At 55.4% G+C, this 18,939-nt stretch overlaps 3 protein-coding genes across 4 annotated transcripts in view; 1 reads left to right on the top strand and 2 right to left on the bottom strand.

Annotated features, from left to right (window-relative positions):
• Positions 1-3,413, bottom strand: part of IP6K1 (inositol hexakisphosphate kinase 1) — a 55,518-nt gene extending 52,105 nt beyond the window's left edge. Inside the window, exon 1 of the mRNA XM_032411305.1 lies at positions 3,222-3,413. The gene's annotated coding sequence lies outside the window, so the exon portion shown is untranslated. The remainder of the gene's footprint in view (positions 1-3,221) is intronic.
• A 1,995-nt stretch (positions 3,414-5,408) lies between these two features.
• CDHR4 (cadherin related family member 4) lies at positions 5,409-12,804 on the bottom strand. Its single transcript, XM_032412138.1, has 19 exons — positions 12,756-12,804; positions 12,218-12,402; positions 11,930-12,092; positions 11,762-11,853; positions 11,141-11,251; positions 10,194-10,297; positions 9,860-9,996; positions 9,392-9,575; positions 9,142-9,295; positions 8,795-8,888; positions 8,260-8,463; positions 8,042-8,181; positions 7,659-7,809; positions 7,354-7,571; positions 6,979-7,121; positions 6,411-6,467; positions 6,223-6,310; positions 5,970-5,997; positions 5,409-5,464 (listed from the first exon to the last, which is right to left on the bottom strand). Exons 1-19 carry the CDS (start codon positions 12,802-12,804, stop codon positions 5,409-5,411), a joined length of 2,358 nt encoding a protein of 785 aa, XP_032268029.1.
• A 4,221-nt stretch (positions 12,805-17,025) lies between these two features.
• INKA1 (inka box actin regulator 1) lies at positions 17,026-18,878 on the top strand. Of its 2 annotated transcripts, none has more exons than XM_032411313.1 (2): positions 17,026-17,220; positions 17,967-18,878. In XM_032411313.1, the coding sequence occupies exons 1-2, from the start codon at positions 17,170-17,172 to the stop codon at positions 18,759-18,761; spliced, it is 846 nt and encodes a 281-aa protein (XP_032267204.1). In that variant the 5' UTR covers positions 17,026-17,169; the 3' UTR covers positions 18,762-18,878. The 2 variants fall into 2 exon arrangements, with proteins under 2 accessions (XP_032267204.1, XP_032267205.1); XM_032411314.1 differs by having other exon boundaries at positions 17,026-17,167.
• The last annotated feature ends 61 nt before the right edge of the window (positions 18,879-18,939 follow it).

The raw sequence follows: 18,939 nt of genomic DNA on the forward strand, positions 1-18,939 counted from the left end.
GTTTTCATTTCTCTTGGGTAGATAACTAGGAGTGGGATTTGTGGGTCATACGGTAACTCTATGTTTAACCATTTAAAGAACTGCCAGACTCTTTTCCAAATCCTGGTAAAAGCACAGATCCATTGGCACAAATATACAAAATGCCGGACTCCTCTCTAACTGCATCATTTTACATTCATACCACTCTCTGTGTATGAAGGCTCTGATTTCTCCACATCCTCACCAACACTTGTCATTACCTGACTTTTCAATTACAGAATAAGTCGTTCATAAGTGTTCATTCAATCCTAACACACCCAGAGTTTTATGTACTTCAGGCTGCTCTTATTCACAGACATCAAATTTTAGACTTGAAAAGAGACCAGTTGGGGGCGCCTGGGTGGCTCAGTCAGTTAAGCGTCTGCCTTCAGCTCAGGTCATGATCCTAGGGTCCTGAGATCGAGTCCCGCATCGGGCTCCCTGCTCAGCGGGGAGCCTGCTTCTCCCTCTCCCTCTGCCATTCCCCCCGCTTGTGCTCTCTCTCCTCTGTCAAATAAATAAATAAAATCTTTTACAAAAAAAAAAAGAAAAGAAAAAGAAGAGAGTCCAGTCCTAGACCTACTCACCTAGACTGCCCACCTTCTGTAAAATGAAGGGACAGGAGTAAATGATCCAAACTCCCACCCGCAAATGAAACTTTTACAAGAGATTAGCAGCAAATTTTCTAACCACTAAACAAAATGAAGTCACTAACGGGGATCCAGCCCTCAAGTGAACATGTTTTCCCATCAAAACTCATTTGCAATGCCTCCTACATAAATGCAACTTTAAAACATAGTAGCAAATGACAGTCTTGATCTATCACTTTTCATAAAAGAACCAAGGTATCTTAGGCTGTCCCACACAGAATCCACTGCTCAAATCCTGCTGTAATAGAGGAGGAGAAATAAAATCTAATTTAAAATTGGGGCAAAAGCACAGATCCAGTGGCACAAACACACAAAATCCCCTACTGCTCCCTTGCCCCAAGCCAGAGACAGAGTGTACTGTGCAGCCTTTCCCCAGCTCTCCCATCACTGCTCCCCACAGTCTCAGGGCAGCACTGGGAGGGCAAGCAGCAAATAATACTGACACAATTACAGCAGCCCAAGGTGGCGGTGAGACCAAGACCCAACCAAGAAGAAGGTCTAAGAATCTCGGCACCCACTGCTATGTTCACCCAGTGCATGTTTTCCAAGAATCAATACTGGATCTTAGCCAGGAAAGGGATGGACCACACAGCCCCTTCCGAGATGCAGAATTACTTTCCGTTTTCAGGCTTCAGTTCTGCACTTTGAGCAAGTTCTGCCTCTGTCCTACAGCACTGAGGATGGGCCTCCATAAGACCCTACAGGTGCAAGCACTTCAGGCAAGGTAGGAGGTGGAGATCCATGGCCACCAAATCCCCATTTTCATGTGTTTATTCTGCCCATTTCCCTGTTTAAATACAGAAGGTATTTTGAACTCAAGACAAATTTAACACTCTTGTAAACATCTAGTTCTCATCTACTACATGCAGGGGTTAGGTCTTAGCAGAGGAAACAAAAAAAATATTCTTAAAAGAGCAACTACTATTTTGTTTTCTGTATAAGGGCAATACCCCTTATACAATACACCCCTTATACAAGTACCCCCAGGGACTGGAATATCTGGGGAATGTTTCATAAAGAGGACCTGAGCTGGACTCTAGAGAAAAGAGAAGTGGGGATGAAGAAGAGCTGGTATCCCAAAGAGGAGCAAAAGCCATTGCACTCGGCTGGCAAGAGAACTGTGTAAGGAAATATCGTGTGTGGGATGTCTAGCAAATCATTTGGTTAATGAGGATTAGGATAAACCCTGGAGAAGTGGGCTGGGGCCAGCTGAGCAGCAGCACCTTGAATGCCAGGTTAGGACATCAGAGCTCATCCCATAAGCCTGCAGCAGTTTCTGACTTCAGTGTAGGATCTCCAGTCTCTCCAAGTGTGTCTGTTGCTCATAACAGTTAAAACTGCTGACATTTACAGGTGAATTACATAAATACAAGGAAGAGTCTTTGTGTTCTCACAAGTAAGACCATCGCAACAGGCCGCCAGCCTCCTCTGGTTCAGCATCTTCTCCAAAAGGATCTCCTGATCAAGGAGCTGGTTTCTTTCAAAATTAAACACTCAGAGATGACAGGATCCTGACACAAGCACACAAAGTATTGTTGCTTGACTTAGTTGATTCATTCAGGCTTTTTGTACGACCACATACATGGAGCCTGTGCAGAGGAGCCAAGGGACCACAGGGAAAGCGCAACGTGTTCTGGAGCACTTAGAACTCTTCCTAGACCTGTACACCTTGCCCATGGTCTCTAACCCTCCCACCCTCGCAGGAAGGGGGCCTGACGGTGTTTTCATTGGGCAAAATACATCTAGTCTTAAAAGTTAATTTGACAGTTCCATACCATCCACAACGACAAAAGTAAGTTTCATTTCTTTTTCTGACTCTAATACAGTCTTACATTTCCTTTGTCTCCTGATGACACTGGCAGAGTATCTACCTCTTTAGAAGATAAAACCAAGTCATCACCATAATATTAACTTTCTTCTAGAGCAAAAAGAAGACCTTACCACAAGTCCAAAAAATGGTCAGAAACCAAAGAAATTATGTTCCAAAATAAAACTCGGGCATCATGGACACTTAAGCAGGCTCTTCAGGAAGAAGCAAACACTGAGCTCCGAGCAGCACAGGAGCCAGGCGCTGGGCAGAGCTTTAGCCCTGCCAGAATCACAGGGCCGTGACACTGGCCTGCCTGGGTTCGTGGGGGCTTTGGCCTGTTTCGTCTAGTCTTAGTTTTCAACTAAGTGAAAAACACTCGCAAGAACCACATCTAAGAAAGAGGCAGGTGTGTATTTCTCACTCGGGAGCAACAGAAGACTCCCGAGAGCATCAGGCTGGCAACGGACACGTTTCAGGGATGCGGGTCAGAGGAGATAATTTCCCGCTACCCCGCAGGCCGGCCTTTGGGCGCAGGGCTCTCCGACCTCTCCCCGCGGCCGTCCACCGGCCTCGGCGCTGGCATGTGGGAGGCTCCACGGGCGGCGGGTCAGGACGCTCGAGCGATGTGTGAACGATGCTTGGCGGATGCCCCGGCCCCGCGCGCGCCAGCTCCAACCCCGCGCCCGCCGCCGCCCGCCCCGCCGGCGTCAGGCCGGTCTTTCGGCCCGGCTCCTGTCACTCACCGGCCCGGCCCGGGCAGCGGGCGCCCACGGCTCCCCACGGGAGCTGGGCCCCCCGGGCCTCCAGGTTTCGGCCCGCCCCCGGCAGGCAGCGCAGGTGGATGAGCCCCGCAGCAGCGGCCCAACACCGGCCGCTCAGTCCAGCTCCCGGCGCTGCCCACTGGGTACGGATCAACAACAAGATGGCGGCCAGCCGAGGGGGCAGGGGCCGGGCGTCATAGTAACCAGGACGGCGAAGAACCGCCCCAGCTGAGGATGTCTCCAATCAACAGCCTCTTCATCCGACGCCTAAGGGAGTGCTTCTCGTTGACAGGTCGGCCGACCTGTCACTCAGAGCCTGCCTCTCACGGCCCCTGCCGCACGCCTCGGGACGTGACTGTGACGGCGAGGGCTGGCGCATGCGCGCCGTTCCCAGAGTTGCTGGCGGCAGAGCTTTCACTGGAGGCTCTGAGGCTATACCGCCCTTGGCCTTTTCGGGTGTGCAGCCTTTTTGCGAAGGCGGCAAGCGTCTTCTCACACACGCGCGCACACTTAGAGAATGCCTGCTGTGTGCTATATGATTTTTTTGCCACCCACCCTGGAAGGGAGGGCTTGTTGTCTAGGTTCACTGGTGAGGAAACTGAGGCGCAGAGGGGGAGGCCTGGCCAAGGTCACGCCACCTCTGGAAATGGAGGCACCGGATCTCGTACCTCCTCCTACTGATTTCAAAGCATAATACCCACTTCCCAACGGCTTCCCCAGCGTTGCCTCTCATCAGTGGCGAGGTGCAGCCATGTGTGCTAACCTAACCCCAAGCAGTCCCTGGCCCATTGCCCACGTTTGTCCCTCTGCCTTGAGTTCAGTGCCCAGCACAAGCCCTGGCACACAACAGAAACTCCTCTTCCTGCCCTAGAGCATCTTGTCTTGAGTGCCTGACCCAGCTTTTGCCCTGGATTGGCATGATCTATCTCAGAGGCTGACTGTGAGTCCTAGGAAAATGGTTATCCCTTGTTCCTGGTACAGAGCACCTAACTCTGGGCTTGGCTTCAGGGTTAGGAGCTCAAATGCAATCACACAGCCTGGAACCACATCAAGTGCCAGAACTAGCTAGTTATGTGACTTTTGAGCTTTAGTTGCCCCATCTATAAAATGAGGATAACAAATGAGCCCTTAGACCAGGGTGAGTGCTCAGGAACGTCTGCCTATAACCACTTCCAGTAACAGCCTGCTATCAGGTTGCTGCCACTGGGCCAGCTTTAACACCCTCACTTTCAGGGGAGCACCATGAAGCATGTTTTTCCTACAGCTTCTTCCCCGACCTGGGACAGCATAACTAGCTTAGGAAGGGAGGTCCTCCATTGCCCTGAGAGGGTTCAGGTTCACAGACTTGGCAGAGGGGAGAATATTGAAAGAACTTAGGGCTATCTCAGTAAAGGTAGCCTCTACCCTCTTGGAGAGCTGGCAGTAACCTGAGACCTGATTCCAGGCCCGGCAAGGGGAGTGAGCCAGCGCTGCATCCAACAGAACCTGCACTCCTGCGGGTTATTGTAGGCCACCTGGCTATGTGCAATGGCTCAGCTCAGCTCAGCATTGGGAGGGCTGAGGGCCAAGAAACCAGAAGAAACAGATCAGGAATAAGTGGGAATATCCCGTCAGAAGGGGGCTACCATCAATCCCTCCATGGCCATCCTTGCCACAGGGTTCTCAAGTCTGCACCAACTCTCACCTCAGTGAAAAAGTTCCAGATCCTTCCCAAGAAAACCTCCACACACAGACTGCAAATGGCACTGGAGGTTGGTAAGGGCCCTCAAGCAGCAACAATATCCTCTGTTCAGTGGGAAATGGAAGCTCCCCGGCCCTCCCCATCCGCTAGAGCAGGTGGTCTCTGAAGGGACGGGCTGATTGGAGGCCTCCTATGTCCCTAGCAAGGATAACAGCCTCTTATCTCGGCGTTAATCACGGTCAGGCAGAGCATCATACAATGCCTTCTCAAAAGAAAAATAATCCTACTACTCCCTAGAGTGTTTCCGGAGGCAAGGCCCTCTCCAAATTAGAACAAGGAAGCACAGATCACAGAGCTTCTCCCACAGGTGGATTACAAGGCCGGGACTCTGCTGTTTGTAATTTTGTTTATTGTTGAATCAACTTGAAGACTCAGCCCGTGATCATGGGAAAAAGAAATTCCACACATAGTGAAGCAGCTTCTTGGCCTCAGAGCCAGCGCCGGGCTCCCGTGAGCGTGTTGAACAGGTAATCTCTGCCTGTACCTGAGCTCAGATAAACAGGAGGGAGAGAGGGCGCTGCTGGCCTCAGCAGAACAGCCTCCTTCCCTTAAAGGTAGGGGAAGACATTCCAGAACCGTTGGTGAGACCCTCCATCTCCTTGATCCAACCTGTCCCCTCCCTCCTTTCTCAGCAATCCTGTGAAGTCTGGCTCAAATGCACAGGGAAGCCTCCTTGATTCCCACAAACTGGACACCAGCCCCCCCTAAGCCCAGTGCCAGATTACTCTGCCATAAATCACTGATGACAATGTAATATCTGAGGGCCTCTTCCCTCACCACGATTCCTGCCATAGGCAGGAACCAGACCAGGTCTGAGTCACCTTCTGGTCCAACAGGTGTTTGAGAAACGTTGGCTGAAATGCGAATGGGGGTGAGAATAGACCCCATTCAGGGAAAGAGCAAATAGTGGATGCCTGGTGGTAAAAGGAGATGCTGAGAGGGGCTGAGGAGAGAAAGTGGACCCAGGTGTTGGGAAAAGGGGGACTCACGGGAGTCCTGTGCTCTGCCGTCAAAGAGCTGCTGATGGGAAGAATGAGAGGAGGCAATGAGGTGAGCCCTGACCCCAGGGGGCAGCTGGAGGTCTGCTCCCTGGGGGGTCAGGGGCCCACCTGTTTCCTCCATCCTGATGGTGCTGCCATGGGCTCTATCACAGGGGTAGCCATCCACAAGGAGGCAGGCTTGACAGGGGAGTACTCTAGAACAGCCTCAGTGCCCACTATACAGGATGGCAGGTTGGCATACCAAGCTCATGACACTGCTAGGTGTCTGGGGCATCTCCATCCTCGGTGCCTCCATGAACCCCTCAATGGACTCCTCAGTTCCCTGGATACTAGGGCAAAGTAAGAGTAGGAATAAAGGAAAAGGCTCTTGGTCCCAGCGTGAGTTTAAGGGATGGACTCTAGGCATAGAGGTATGCAAAGGGGGCTGACCTGTTTAGTAGCAGAGCCTGAGCTGGTTTTCTTCGTGTCTGTAGCATCTGGGCCAACCTAAAAGGCCAGGAGGAGGGACCAATCAGTGAGGGCAGCAGACCTGCTGGCTCCAGGAACCAGCACCATTTATCTGCCCCTTTATACTGGGGATAGCCAATGTCTGTAGGCAATGCCCACATTGCTACCCCCACCTTCCCCTGGATTCAGTCCTGTGCCCACAAAAAAAAACCTCATTTGTAGGGGCAGATCAGGTTTGAAGCGGAGGGTAGGGGGTCAGAAATAGGGATAAATGCCCAATGCACGACAAACTCTGGGTCTCAAGCACTGGGTCTCATCCACACCTACCCCAGTCCAAGACCGGGCTTTGCCAATAAGGGAGCCAACTTGCTCCCAGTGCCTCTCCGCCTCTGACCTGAGGACCTCTGGAGGGAGAGCAGCTCCCATTAATATCAGTTTGTCTGCACATCACCTCGGGCATTGTCATCAAATCTTGGTGAAACCACCTATCACAGATGGGGTCCATTAGTGGGCTGGGGGGAGGCAGAGAGCAGAGGGATAGGAACCTTACCCCTGGAAGAGCCTGCTGAAGAGCCAGCCCAGAGCCAAGAGAAAGAGGGCACTGGTCACGGTCAGCACCACCACAAACCAGGGTTCCGGCTGCCAGAAAGCCTCCGTGTCTGTCACAAGCATGGGTGTCATCATTGAAGGCACCTGAAATGGGGGCCACAGCCCTTCCAAAATGTCCTGATCATCCAGCCTTCAGACCACTCCAAGAGTTGGGCCACCACACACCGCAGAGTTGCTCTTCCAAATTGCTAGGCTCTTAACACTCAATGGCTCCCTCTGGAGTGCCTTCCCCCATTGTTCCACCTGGAAAACTGGGTCTCATCCCCCTTCAAGATCCTCTCTCCCCACCTCCCAAGGTCCCAAGGGCCCCCCTCACTGCAGCTTTGCGGGTGCGAGTGGCCACTGTGCTGGTGCTCCAGGGAACGAGATGCACAATGACAGTGGCTGTGGTGCTGAGGTGGGGAGTGGAGGGACCTGCATCAGCCACCCGGATCAATAGCTCATGAGTATGGGGCTGCTCTGGCCAGGGGGGCCCCAACATGTTGTTGTGCACCAGGATGGGTCCTTGCAGGCTGAATCGGCTCTGACTATTGCCTGAAAGCAGAGTGGCAGAGGAAGGGGATCATTGCTGGCCTCGGCCTGCTCCTTCCCCAACAGCCAGGAGGCCCCCACGGCCCTCACCTCCCACGATGCTGTAGGAAAAGACCAGACGCTGTGGCTCCTGAGGAACCCAACAGGACACCTTGGTCACCTCCACACTACGGCCCAGGGGAGCGTAGATGGTGAGTTCCTGAAATGGGGGCTGGCACTCGGGGGCATGGTCGTTCACATCCTGCAGGAGGGTAGCCAGGTCACCCCCAATTCCCCAGGCCAGCCCCTCAGTCTCCCCCAACTACAGCCAGAGCCTAGAAGTCAGAAAACGGGTTCCAAAGGTTTCCATTATGAGGCACCACTTCCCTCCAGCCAACCAATGGAGGAAACTTAAGCCCAGTGTAGAAAAGTAGAATGCCAGAGGAAGATCTGAACACTTTCCAAGTTTTGCCAAGGCCTCGGGGCTCAATTACCTCAACCTCAATGGTAATGGTGCAGGAGCCAGAGCGGCGGTGGGTGGGGTCCTGGTCTTGGCTCTGGTCGGTCACTAGGACTGTGAGCCTGTACAATTTCTGCAGCTCATAGTCCAAAGATCCCAGGAGGTGAACCTCCCCTAGAAGAGGTGCCCCCAGCCTCAGCCTGCAGTCAACTCTGGTTCCACCCCTCCCTCCCAGCCCTGGGGTGCGAGTACCGCTGACACGGTCCACAGAGAAGGCGGTGGGCCCACCAGAGATGTCGTACTCAATGCCGTTGTGTGGGTAATCCTTGTCCGTGCCCACCACAGCGCCCAGCAGGGTGTGGGGCCCTGCATCCTCCCGGATCCGGAATGTGTGTGGGACACAGGCTGGGGAGAACTCATTGACAGGGGTCACCATCACCAATACCGGCACCTCAGCTGGAAGCCATTTGGCAGTCACGGAGCTGGCCTGGGGTGCCCAGCCCTTCCCTGGGGTCTGAGGAGGGAGACATGGCCCTGCCCTGGGGGTCTAAGGAGGGAGTGGGTCTGGAGGAAGGAAGAGCAATAGCCATTCCTCACGGCGGGGAGGGGGGTGTGTGGGCTAGATGTCAAGGAGAGGAGAGATAATGCCCCACCCTAGGGGTCTGACCTGGAGACAACCCTGCCCTATTGGTTTCTGTGGGAGGAGAGGTGACCCTATCTTGAGGCTAGGGAGAGGAGTACAGAACAGCCCTGTCCTGAATGTCCAGGCCTGGGTATGGTCACTCACTGGTCATCAGCGGCTGACCACCATCAAGCACCAGGATGGAGGCTGCATGCTGAAAGCAGGCCCCAGGAGTGTCACAGTCCAGTGTGGCATTCACCTAGCCAGAGGGGCCACAGAGTGAGGCCGAGCCAAGGCCTGGGTGAGCCTAGAGCCACACTGGGCTGCATCAGGTCAGGGCATCCACACATAGGCAACCCTGAGCCTCTGTTTTCTGGACTACAAAGCAGATTGACTTCACCACCATCTCCTTCACCGCCACGGTCTCAGCTCCCACAGACCCTTGCCCCCCAATCCTCCACCTTCCTGTGCCGAGCACCCTGCACATGGGTCTGGAGGCGGGGACTGGGCACCTCCAAGGCCCTGCCTCGAAGGCAGAGGCTAGCTGGGCCAGGAGGGCTGTGGAACCGCAGCTCGTAGTCGAGGGTGGAGCCAGGAGAGTCTGGATCAGTGCAAGTGAAGGTGTTCAGCACCGTGCCCACCGGCGTGGTCTCGGGGATTTCAGTCCTGGGAGCAGAGTGTGGGCCGCAGGGCAAGAGTCGAACAGGACCACGAGCCATGGCCATCACCCCAATAGCTTAGGTAAGGTTCCGGTATACTCACACGAGCATCGCTGGGAGGCAGCGCGGGGGCCAGCGGTTGACCGAATGCACGTTCACCGTGAGATCGAGGTCAACACTGGCCCACGGCCTGAGCCGCTCATAGGCCTTCACCTGCAGCCTAGTGACCGCCGCGCCCCGGGCCTGTGCCAACTCCAGGGGCGCGGTGGTGCGGACCACGCCGTCCTCTGGGCAGGGTAGGGGTGGGGAATGCTAATTTAGCCCCTCCCCCAGCTCAGTCCTGTCCCCAGCCTCCCACCGGATCCACCGCAGCGGGAGGGCGCTGAGCCTGGCCCCTCTCGCCACCTCCTCCGAGGCTCGCCTCTAATTCTAGCCCGGCCTCCAAACGCCACCGCACCCCTGTCTGCCTCGGCTCCAGCCTCGTTTCTCAGGAGGGCGAGGAGGTAGCGCGGGTCACTCTGGACCAGCCGCAGAGGCATCCCGCACCACCCCCACCCCCAGGGCCCCTCACCACGTCCGATGGAGAAGAGCGGGCAGGGCACTGGGGAGAGGATTTCGTAGCGCACGTCGAAGCCCCGGGCTCGAACCTGAACCACCTTACTGCCGGGGGCCAGGTCGTCCGGGATGGTGATATTCGGGGCCTGCCCCCTGGACCAAAAGGGGGGGGCACTAGCTCATGCCCGCTCACACCACCCCTAGCCCTGTCCACAGGCCCCTCCCCCAGGAGTTCCCTCATACAGGAGCTAGCTGGGGACACTCCAGCAGAGCCACACCTTAACCTTACTCCTAATTCCCTGGGGCTAGGCCTGGCCATCCCCACTGTACCCAGGGTAGGGAAGCCTTACAGGAAGGAGATCTGACTGGAGGGAACACGCAAAACTTTCACCTTCAGCATCCCATGGCAGCTTCGATTTTGGCCAAAGGTCACCAAAATCTGAAGCTGGAAAACCTGTGGTGCACACAGAACAGGAAGGGGACTAGTGTGTCTACTGTATGGCTGTGCCTAGTCTTCCCTGCAAACAGGCACCCCCTGCCTCAGGCCCTCCATGGACAAGGAGCCCCAACCCTCACTCTACCCCAATACCTGTCATTCTGCTGACAGGTACTCCTTTGAGTCCTGTTCTTGGGGGCCATAAATTTTTCTTTTAGGATGCAAACAGCCCAAAAAAGTGTGATATCTGAGTCATTCACAGTATGATATCATCTTAGAGTTGCTAAGAACCAATCATTAAGACATGGAAGTTTTAAAGAAGGAACTTCTCGGGGTGCCTGGGTGGCTCAGTCATTAGGCGTCTGCCTTCGGCTCAGGTCATGATCCCAGGGTCCTGGGATCGAGTCCCTCATCGGGCTCCCTGCTCCGCGGGAAGCCCGCTTCTCCCTCTCCCATTCCCCCTGCTTGTGTTCCTGCTCTCGCTATCTCTCTCTCTGTCAAATGAATAAATAAAATCTTTAAAAAAAAAAAAAAAAAAAAAAGGAAGGAACTTCTCTAACCTCCAGACGAGCCACTTTACCCAGAACTTTCTCTTCCTGTGTGACTGCTCTGAACACTCTCAGTTCTATTAAAGGGAGAGCTCCCAGAGCCAGGGATCCCTTTTCTTTCTGGAACTCCAGAACCCAGCACAGAACCAGGCCAACGTGGGAGAACAGCCAGCATGTGGCAACAGGTACGGATGTGGGCTATGTCTGAGCAGGGCAGCAAAATTTAGGAGGCCAAGAACAAACAAACCTCCAGGAAACTGTGTCCATTGCATGCCCCATCCATGGGTATCCCCAGGTTCCAAGTCAAGCTCACCTTTGTAGCCTGGCCTTTGAGGCCCTGGGATGGCGCCAGCAGCCAACCTTGCCCATTGATGGAGAAAGGTCCAGGGAAGTATGGAGGGTCCTGGGCACTGTTGATGCTTATCTGACAGGACAGGGATGCTGGAGGCCCCAGCCCCAGCCCCCAGTGCCCCCAAATCCCCCAACAACCCAGCTGGTACCTGCCCATACCCAACTCTCCCATAACCCATCACCGGGTGGCTCCCCAACCTCCACCCTGACCCCTGGCCCTGATCCTCAATCTTTTCTGCTTTTAAATCAATTATTTTGTTCTTGTTTGTTTGTTTAGCAACATTTTTGGGGGGATTGCAAAAGTGATACAGAATTTTCATAAAGAATTCAGAACACACAGGAGAACCTGAAAGAACACAAGCCCTTAAGATGTCCTTGTAGGAACAGCCATGGTCACTGGGGGTGGGCAGCCCTCGGTGGTTCTCTCCAAGAACATGCATCACGCAGAGGCTTAGTGGACACTAAAGGGTCTCTCTGCAGTCTGTGTTTGGCCAGAGAGGAGCTGGGCCAAGGAGGGGCCGGCCTTGGTTTCCCCATGTGCCTCCCCCATCCTGTCCCCCCACTGTCCATGTGCTGGGCTCACCTGGGCACGCTGGAGTTCCAGGCCTGGGAGCAGCAGAGTGTACAGCTGGGCCCCAGGTGTGACTGTTTCCCGAACCTGAATGATTTCCCCAGCTAGCCAGAGGGGAGGTCAGGGAGGCTCTGTTCAGGCCATGCCCGCTCACCCCCTGCCTGCTGCCCCTGGCCTCACCTGGGCTGGCAAATCGGCCAGCGCATGGGCTATAGCCAGGGTCCTGGTACACATCCACATAGAGTGGTACCTCCATCGAATCGTTGCCACATGTGAACCGAAGCTGCAGTTCATAGTGGCTCACCGCTAGGGCGTCCAGCCGGGCTGAGCTGCTTAAGGTCACCTGTGGCAGATGGGCAGTGTCATGTGGGACTCCAGGCGCTCCATCCCCCTACACTACCTCTGGCTTGGTGAATTAAGGGCCTGCCCTTGCCTCCCCATGGTTCCCATCTGGGCCCATGACCCTACCATGCCCACATAGATCTTCTGCCACCTGCTCAAGCTGGGTTGGTTGAAGAAGGTGGTGGGTGGCTGCACACGGACCAACTCCAGGACGGGCATGTGAGCAGTGCAGTTGAAGGAGAAGGAATGAATGACGGTGCCAGGTCCCTGGCTTTCAGAGACATTTATGAACCAGGGCAGGCAATGGAGTTCTGTGAGAAAGAGACAATTCAGGCTGGAGGCCCCCCAGGCTCGTGGAACCACATAGATGAGCCCTTCAGCCTCAGGGCCAGGTCGCATCTCGGGGCCAAGCAGCCATAACTCTTCCTTGTGCCCCACATCCAACCAGGGCTCAGCACATTGAACAGAACGGGAGTGAAGACTTGGTTGAGGAAGCAGCCACGATAAGGAATGAGGGTCAGGGAGTTAGATCTTTGCCCTTCCCTGGCTCTCCCACAGCCCCTGCCCTGCATGGTAGCTTATCCGAGAAGAGTCACGATTCCACTCCACTGTGGAGTGTGTTGGGGCATGAGAACTGGGGTTCCCCCACCCACCGGCTCCTCACCAGAGACAACCAGAGCAAGCAGAAGCGCCGGGGGCCTGAGCAGGGCCATAGTGGCCTGAAGATACAGACAGCAGATGAGACTCCGGAAGACCAGACGTGTTTGTCAGGCCTACCCTGTTGCTAGGTCAGTTGCTTAAACACAGCTGGGCAGGCTGGACTCCTGGGCCTCCCAGATCCTAGCCCCGCCCATCCTGGTGACTTGAGCTCTAGACTCCAGGCAGGCATTAAGAGGCCTGGACAAGGGGCGCCTGGGTGGCTCAGTAGGTTAAGCATCTGTCTTCAGCTCAGGTCATGATTCCAGGGTCCTGGGATCGAGCCCCACATCGGGCTCCCTGCTCAGTGGGGAGCCTGCTTCTCCCTCTCTCTGCAGCTCCGCCTGCTTGTGCTCTCTCTCTGTCAAATAAATAAACAAAATCTTTAAAAAGAAAAGTTAATGGGCGCCTGGGTGGCTCAGTCGTTAAGCGTCTGCCTTCGGCTCAGGTCATGATCCCAGGGTCCTGGGATCAAGTCCCGCATCGGGCTCCCTGCTCGGCAAGAAGCCTGCTTCTCCCTCTCCCATTCCCCCTGCTTGTGTTCCTGCTCTCGCTATCTCTCTCTCTGTCAAATAAATAAATAAAATCTTTAGAAAAAATAAATAAATAAATAAAAAGAAAAGTTAAATAACTTGCCCAATGTAAAAAAAAAAAAAAGAGAGGCCTGGACAACCCCAAGTTTTACTGCTTCCAGTGAATTCTCCCATTCGTTACTATAACCCAAAGGAAATGTTAGGGGGAAAGGATCAAGCTTCAGGTGGGGAAACTGAGGCTTAGGGAAGTAAGTCTTGGTCATGCAGTCTTTGGAGACACAAACACAGCACCCAGGAAAACTAGGTTAAGGACTTGCTACGCCACAGAGTCCAAACTCCAGTTGCCCACCCCCTCTCACCATTAAGAACATTATCTGCCTAGGGCGCCTGGGTGGCTCAGTCCATTAAACCTCTGCCTTCAGCTCAGGCCATGATCCCAGGATCCTGGAATCAAGTCCTGCATCAGGCTCCATGTTCAGCGGGGAGACTCCTTCTTCCTCTCCCTCCGCCGCTTTCCCCTGCTTGTGCTCTCTCTCTCTCAAATAAATAAAATCTTTAAAAAAAAAAAAAAAAAAAAAAGAACATTATCTGCCTGTAAATCTGAGCCCAGCCATCAACAAAATCTCTTAAAAGTTGCCTACATCCCAGAAGCAAAAAGAATCCTTGGTGATATAAATCAAAATAGTGGTTATCTTTGGGGATATCAATCAGAGGGGACACAGAGTGTCCTCCCTGGAGTAGCTGGGACTAGTCTATACCTCGATCTGGGTGACAGGTGTACAAGGGTCTACAGATTTTAACATTCATTGAGCTATACCTTTGAGAGTTGTCCATTTGTTATATTTATATGTCAATATTTATTTATTTATTTTTAAAGATTTTATTTATTTATTTGACAGAGAGAGAGACAGCGAGAGAGGGAATACAAGCAGGGGGAGTGGGAGAGGGAGAAGCTGGCTTCCCGCCAAGCAGGGAGCCCGATGCGGGGCTCGATCCCAGGACCCTGGGATCATGACCTGAGCCGAAGGCAGACGCCTAATGACTGAGCCACCCAGGGGCCCTATATTTATATGTCAGTTTTTAAAAAGTTGTCCACACTTGCTCTTTCTAGTTCTTCGTCTCTCACTCTCTTCTGCCCGCTATCATCCAGTTTGTCCCTCTCTTCGTGAAACTGCCCTCGTCAGAGTCCTCAGAGACCTGCATACTGCTGACTTCAGTTCATTCTCCAATCTTACCTCCTCTAGTGTTTGACGCTTGCTCCTTGACTCCTAAGTGCCCACACTCTCTCAGTTTCCTCCCACCTCCCTGGCTGCTCCTGCTTAGCCCGTTTGCTGGTCCTGCTTCCCTACTACCACCAGGGCTCAGTCCTGACCGCTGCCCTCTGCTGTCTACACTCACCTCCCCCAACACATCCAAGCCCGTGGCCTTAAATACTATCCACTCGCTTTGCCTTCCAGATCCAAGGCTTCAGTGCCAATCTCTCTCCCAAATTCCAGAGTCACACACCCAGTGGCTGACTCTGCATCTCATGTTGGATGTCCAACAGGCATCTCAAGGGTCGCATATCCACAAATAATCGTTTGGTTTTCCTCCCCAAACCCGTTCTTCTGCAGTCTCTTTCCTGGATCAAGTCACAGCAATCTCATCCAACCAGTTGTTCAGGCCAGAAATCTAGGAGTCCTGCTGGATGCTCCTCGTTCCCTACCCATATTCATGCAAAAGCAAGGCTTGATTGTAGCTCCAAAACATACCCCAAAGTCACCCCCTCTTGTGCCCCAGCCCTACCCAGGCCCAGGCCCTCCCCTCTCTTGGTGGGTGAGGGCAGGAGCCTTCAGTCTGATTACAGAGTGGTTCTCCTAAAGCAGCGGGGATTACCCAAACAGGAGCCAGCCCAGGTCATTCCCTGCTCAAAAGCCCAGTGCTCCCTATCACACCAAGAACAAAACCCTATTTTTCTTTCTAGGGTTGCTAGGAGCCTGGTTTTGCTGACCTCCTTCCCCCCAACAACCATCGTCTAGACACCTGGGCCTTCTTTATGTTAAGCCCTGTGCAACTCCTCTCTTCTCAGGGCCTTTAACTGGCTGGTGCTTGCTTCTGCCTAGACTACCCCTCTTTTTGTTTTCTTTTTTTGAGAGAGAGCGAGCATGGGTGGGGAGTGTTCAGAGGGAGAGAGAGAATTTTTTTTTTTAATTTTATTATGTTATGTTAGTCACCATACAATACATCATTGGTTTTTGATGTGGTGATCCACGATCCATTGTTTTCGTATAACACCCAGTGCTCCATGCAGTATGTGCCCTCCTTAATACCCATCACCGGGCTAACCAATCCCCCCTCCCCCCTCCCCTCTAAAACCCTGTTTCTTTCTCAGAGTCCGTAGTCTCTCATGGTTCCTCTCTCCCTCCAATTCCCCCCCCATTTTTCCCTTCCTTCTCCTAATGTCCTCCATGCTATTCCTTATGTTCCACAGATAAGTGAAACCATATGATCATTGACTTTCTCTGCTTGACTTATTTCACTTAGCATCATCTCCTCCAGTCCCATCCATGTTGATGTAAAAGTTGGGTATTCATCTTTTCTGATGGCTAATATTCCATTGTATATATGGACCACATCTTCTTTATCCATTCATCTGTTGAAGGGCATCTCGGCTGGGAGAGAGAGAATTTTAAGCAGACTCCACGCTCAGCGTGGAGCCCAACTCCGGGCTCCATCTCACCACCCTGAGATCATGACCTGAGCCGAAATCAAGAGTCAGACGCTTAATCTACTGAACCACTCAGGCGCCCCTAGAATACCCTTCTTGATCTCCCATGATGGCTCATTCAGATCCCATACAGAATGCTGCCTCCTCTGTGAGACCCCTCTCCCAGACTAGCCCATCCACCCTCCTTAGGGCTATTTTTTTGTCTACTGGCTTGCCTAATCTGTCTCAAGTTAGACTGTATCCTGGAACCTAGCCTCGGATCCTGGAGCGGCCTCCAGGAACGGGCTCTGACCATTCTGGACAGAGAGTGCCGCCCTAACCCCTTGCACTCACTCTAGGTTGGCTTGTGGTGCGGGCAGAGGGAATGCAGGTGTCGCCGAGGTAATCCCTGCTAACCGCGCGCTCCCCACTAGAGGGCGGCCCTGCCTAGCTCTGCCAGACGCGGGGCGGAGAGGGCGTGGGCTGGGCCGTGGCCGAAGCCCCTCTCCGGTGCCGCCGCGAGGTCCGGTGCTTCCGGAGTCCTCAGAGAGGCCGGACCCATCATTTCCAGGGTTTGTCGAGGCCCCTCCAGGAACGGATTCAGTGGCTCGTGCCCGGAGTGGGCCACAGCACTGCTAGGTCCGACGGTTGGGGGCGCTCTGTCCGCACGTGGGCGTGGCCGGAGGATCCGCGCGCTCACGGAGCCCCTGCGGGAGGGACCGCAGTCCTATCCCGGGAAAAACGGGGAAGCTGAGGCTACCGCGGGGAATCGCCTTGTCTTGGGTCATGCAGCCAACCGCCCAGGGTGTGGGGGAGTCCCAGGCAGGACCCGCCCGGCTTCCAGCCACAGCCCCGCCCCTCCCTCCAGAGCCGGAGAGAAGTGGGGAGCCGGCGTCAGGCTCACGCACCCACTCGGCCGGGCCCGAGGGGCGGGGCCACTTCAGCCCCGCCCCGGCCCCATTGGCTGCGGCACCAGGGGCGGGGCGCGGCTGCCAGATGTTGGGGCGGTGGCGGCGGCGGCGGCCGGAGCTGTGGAGAACGAGGAGCGGCGGAGCCAGGCGGAGGGCCGGGCGCCGCTGGCCGGCCCGCTGGGCCCTCTCCGCGCCGCTCCCGCTGGAGTTCGAGGAGGAACTGGCAGGCCTGGCGGGGGCTCCAGCACGGGTATGCACAGCGCTCGGCTTGACAGCTTCCTGGGCCAGCTTCGCTGGGAACTGGTGAGGCTTGGGAGCGGGTGTGGCATGTGGGGACGCGTGTGGGGTGCCCAGCTGCCATCCGGCCCGAACGACACCCGGGTAGGGGCCCGGCCCGAGTGCCCATCCGAGGCAGGATGGGGGCGGGGCGGCGCAGATGGCCCAGATGGCCCGCATCGGGTTTCGGACGGTTGGGAGCTGCGCTGGGCATCAAGTAACAGCCGCCCAGCTGGCCTTGCTGCCGGGGTGACGGAGAGAGTTGGCGGGGAGAAAGTTCTTTTGGGGCGGATCAGGGGGCTGCGAGGGACTAAAGAAGTGCTGGCGCTGGTATGGATGCCTTCTACCCCAGGCTGACCTCCTTCCTCTACCCCCCACCCCCCGCAAGTGCTCTTTCTCTGAAAGAGGCTGTGAGCTTTGGGGAGCCAAATCCCTCAGGAAGCAGGGATGCTCCCCCACCCCCAGCCCTGAACAGGACCTACTTCCCGATGCAGGCAGGCCCGCAACCCTGCCTCCCGCCCTGGTGGCGGGTACCGACTTGCCCAGCTGTGCGTGCTGCAGCCTGCCGGACTGCCACCAGGTCGGCTGACGGGAGCCACACGAGCTACGTGTACCAGCGCCCCCATGCCGGCCCGGTGCCCGCTGGAGGCGTGCTGCCCGGGCCCACAGGCCTCTCCAGCCCCCTGGGTCTGCTGTTTTGGGACTGGTCTGGCCAGGCAGGCAGGAGTGACAAGCACTACCCCCTCCAACTTGGGCCCTCTCTTCCTCCACAGCTGTGTGGCCGGGACACAGGCTCACCCCCCATGTCTGGCCCCCTTCCACCACCCCCCAAACCCGGCCCACGTGTTCCGCTCAGCCACCGACTCAGGGCCTCAGATGCCTTGGAAGAGGACTCAGTCTGCTGTGTGGAAGAGGAGGAAGAAGGTGTGGCGATAGGAGACAAGGGTGTTGTCTTGGGGAGCCCCAGGGAGCATGGCCTGGACTGGGACTCTGGCTTCTCTGAAGTGTCAGGCAGCACATGGAGAGAGGAAGAGCTGCCTGTACTCCAGCACCCAGCACCCCCAGCGTGGCCCCCACACAGACAGCGCCTCTCGGCCAGTGGCATTCCCCTGCCCAGCCGAGCTCCTGGGGCCAGTGCACCACCTGCCCACCGACCACGGCCCAAGTCTACCCCAGATGCCTGCCTGGAGCATTGGCGGGGACTGGAAGCTGAGGACTGGACAGCAGCCCTGCTGAACAGAGGTCGCAGTCGCCAGCCCCTAGTGCTGGGGGACAACTGCTTTGCTGACTTGGTGCACAACTGGATGGAGCTGCCAGAGGCAGCGGGTGAGGGGGACGATGGAGGAGGGCCCCGTGCCCGTGCTCGGCCCCCTCAGTTCTTGCTTGGGCTCTCTGAGCAGCTGCGGCGCCAGCTGGCCAGGGCACGCAGGGCGGCTATGGCGGGAAAGAGACTGTCGTGCCCACCTCGCCCGGAACCCGAGCTGCCTGCAGATGTCTCACGCTTTGCAGCTCTCATGCGCTGCCGCAGCCGCCAACCCATCATCTGCAGTGACGTCAGCTACCTCTGACCCTGCTCTCCAGCCTGGGACAATAAAAGGCCTTTCTCTGGACTATCCTGGTTCCATACCCCTGAGGCTCTAGGAGGTGGCCCCAGCCCTTTGAGGCACAGCCCAGGCAGGCGAATCTAAAGAGCCTTTTCTCTCCCTGTAGGGGTCCCCGTCATGTCCATGTCACACGCCCTGTGCA

The sequence above is a fragment of the Phoca vitulina genome, unplaced genomic scaffold (genome assembly GCF_004348235.1).
Source record: "Phoca vitulina isolate PV1807 unplaced genomic scaffold, GSC_HSeal_1.0 scaffold13, whole genome shotgun sequence".
NCBI classification, from domain to species: Eukaryota; Metazoa; Chordata; class Mammalia; order Carnivora; family Phocidae; genus Phoca; species Phoca vitulina.

What these genes read in the sequence shown, in the direction of transcription:
- INKA1 (XM_032411313.1), top strand. Translation starts at nt 17,170, where the DNA reads ATGCACAGCGCTCGGCTTGACAGCTTCCTGGGCCAGCTTCGCTGGGAA. An exon ending in GCCAGCTTCGCTGGGAACTG is followed by an intron (nt 17,221 to 17,966) that starts GTGAGGCTTGGG and finishes CTTCCTCCACAG; the next exon opens with CTGTGTGGCCGGGACACAGG.
- CDHR4 (XM_032412138.1), bottom strand. Translation starts at nt 12,804, where the DNA reads ATGGCCCTGCTCAGGCCCCCGGCGCTTCTGCTTGCTCTGGTTGTCTCT. An exon ending in TCAAAGGCCAGGCTACAAAG is followed by an intron (nt 10,298 to 11,140) that starts GTGAGCTTGACT and finishes TGTGCACCACAG; the next exon opens with GTTTTCCAGCTTCAGATTTT. An exon ending in CAGGCTCTGCTACTAAACAG is followed by an intron (nt 6,311 to 6,410) that starts GTCAGCCCCCTT and finishes ACTTTGCCCTAG; the next exon opens with TATCCAGGGAACTGAGGAGT.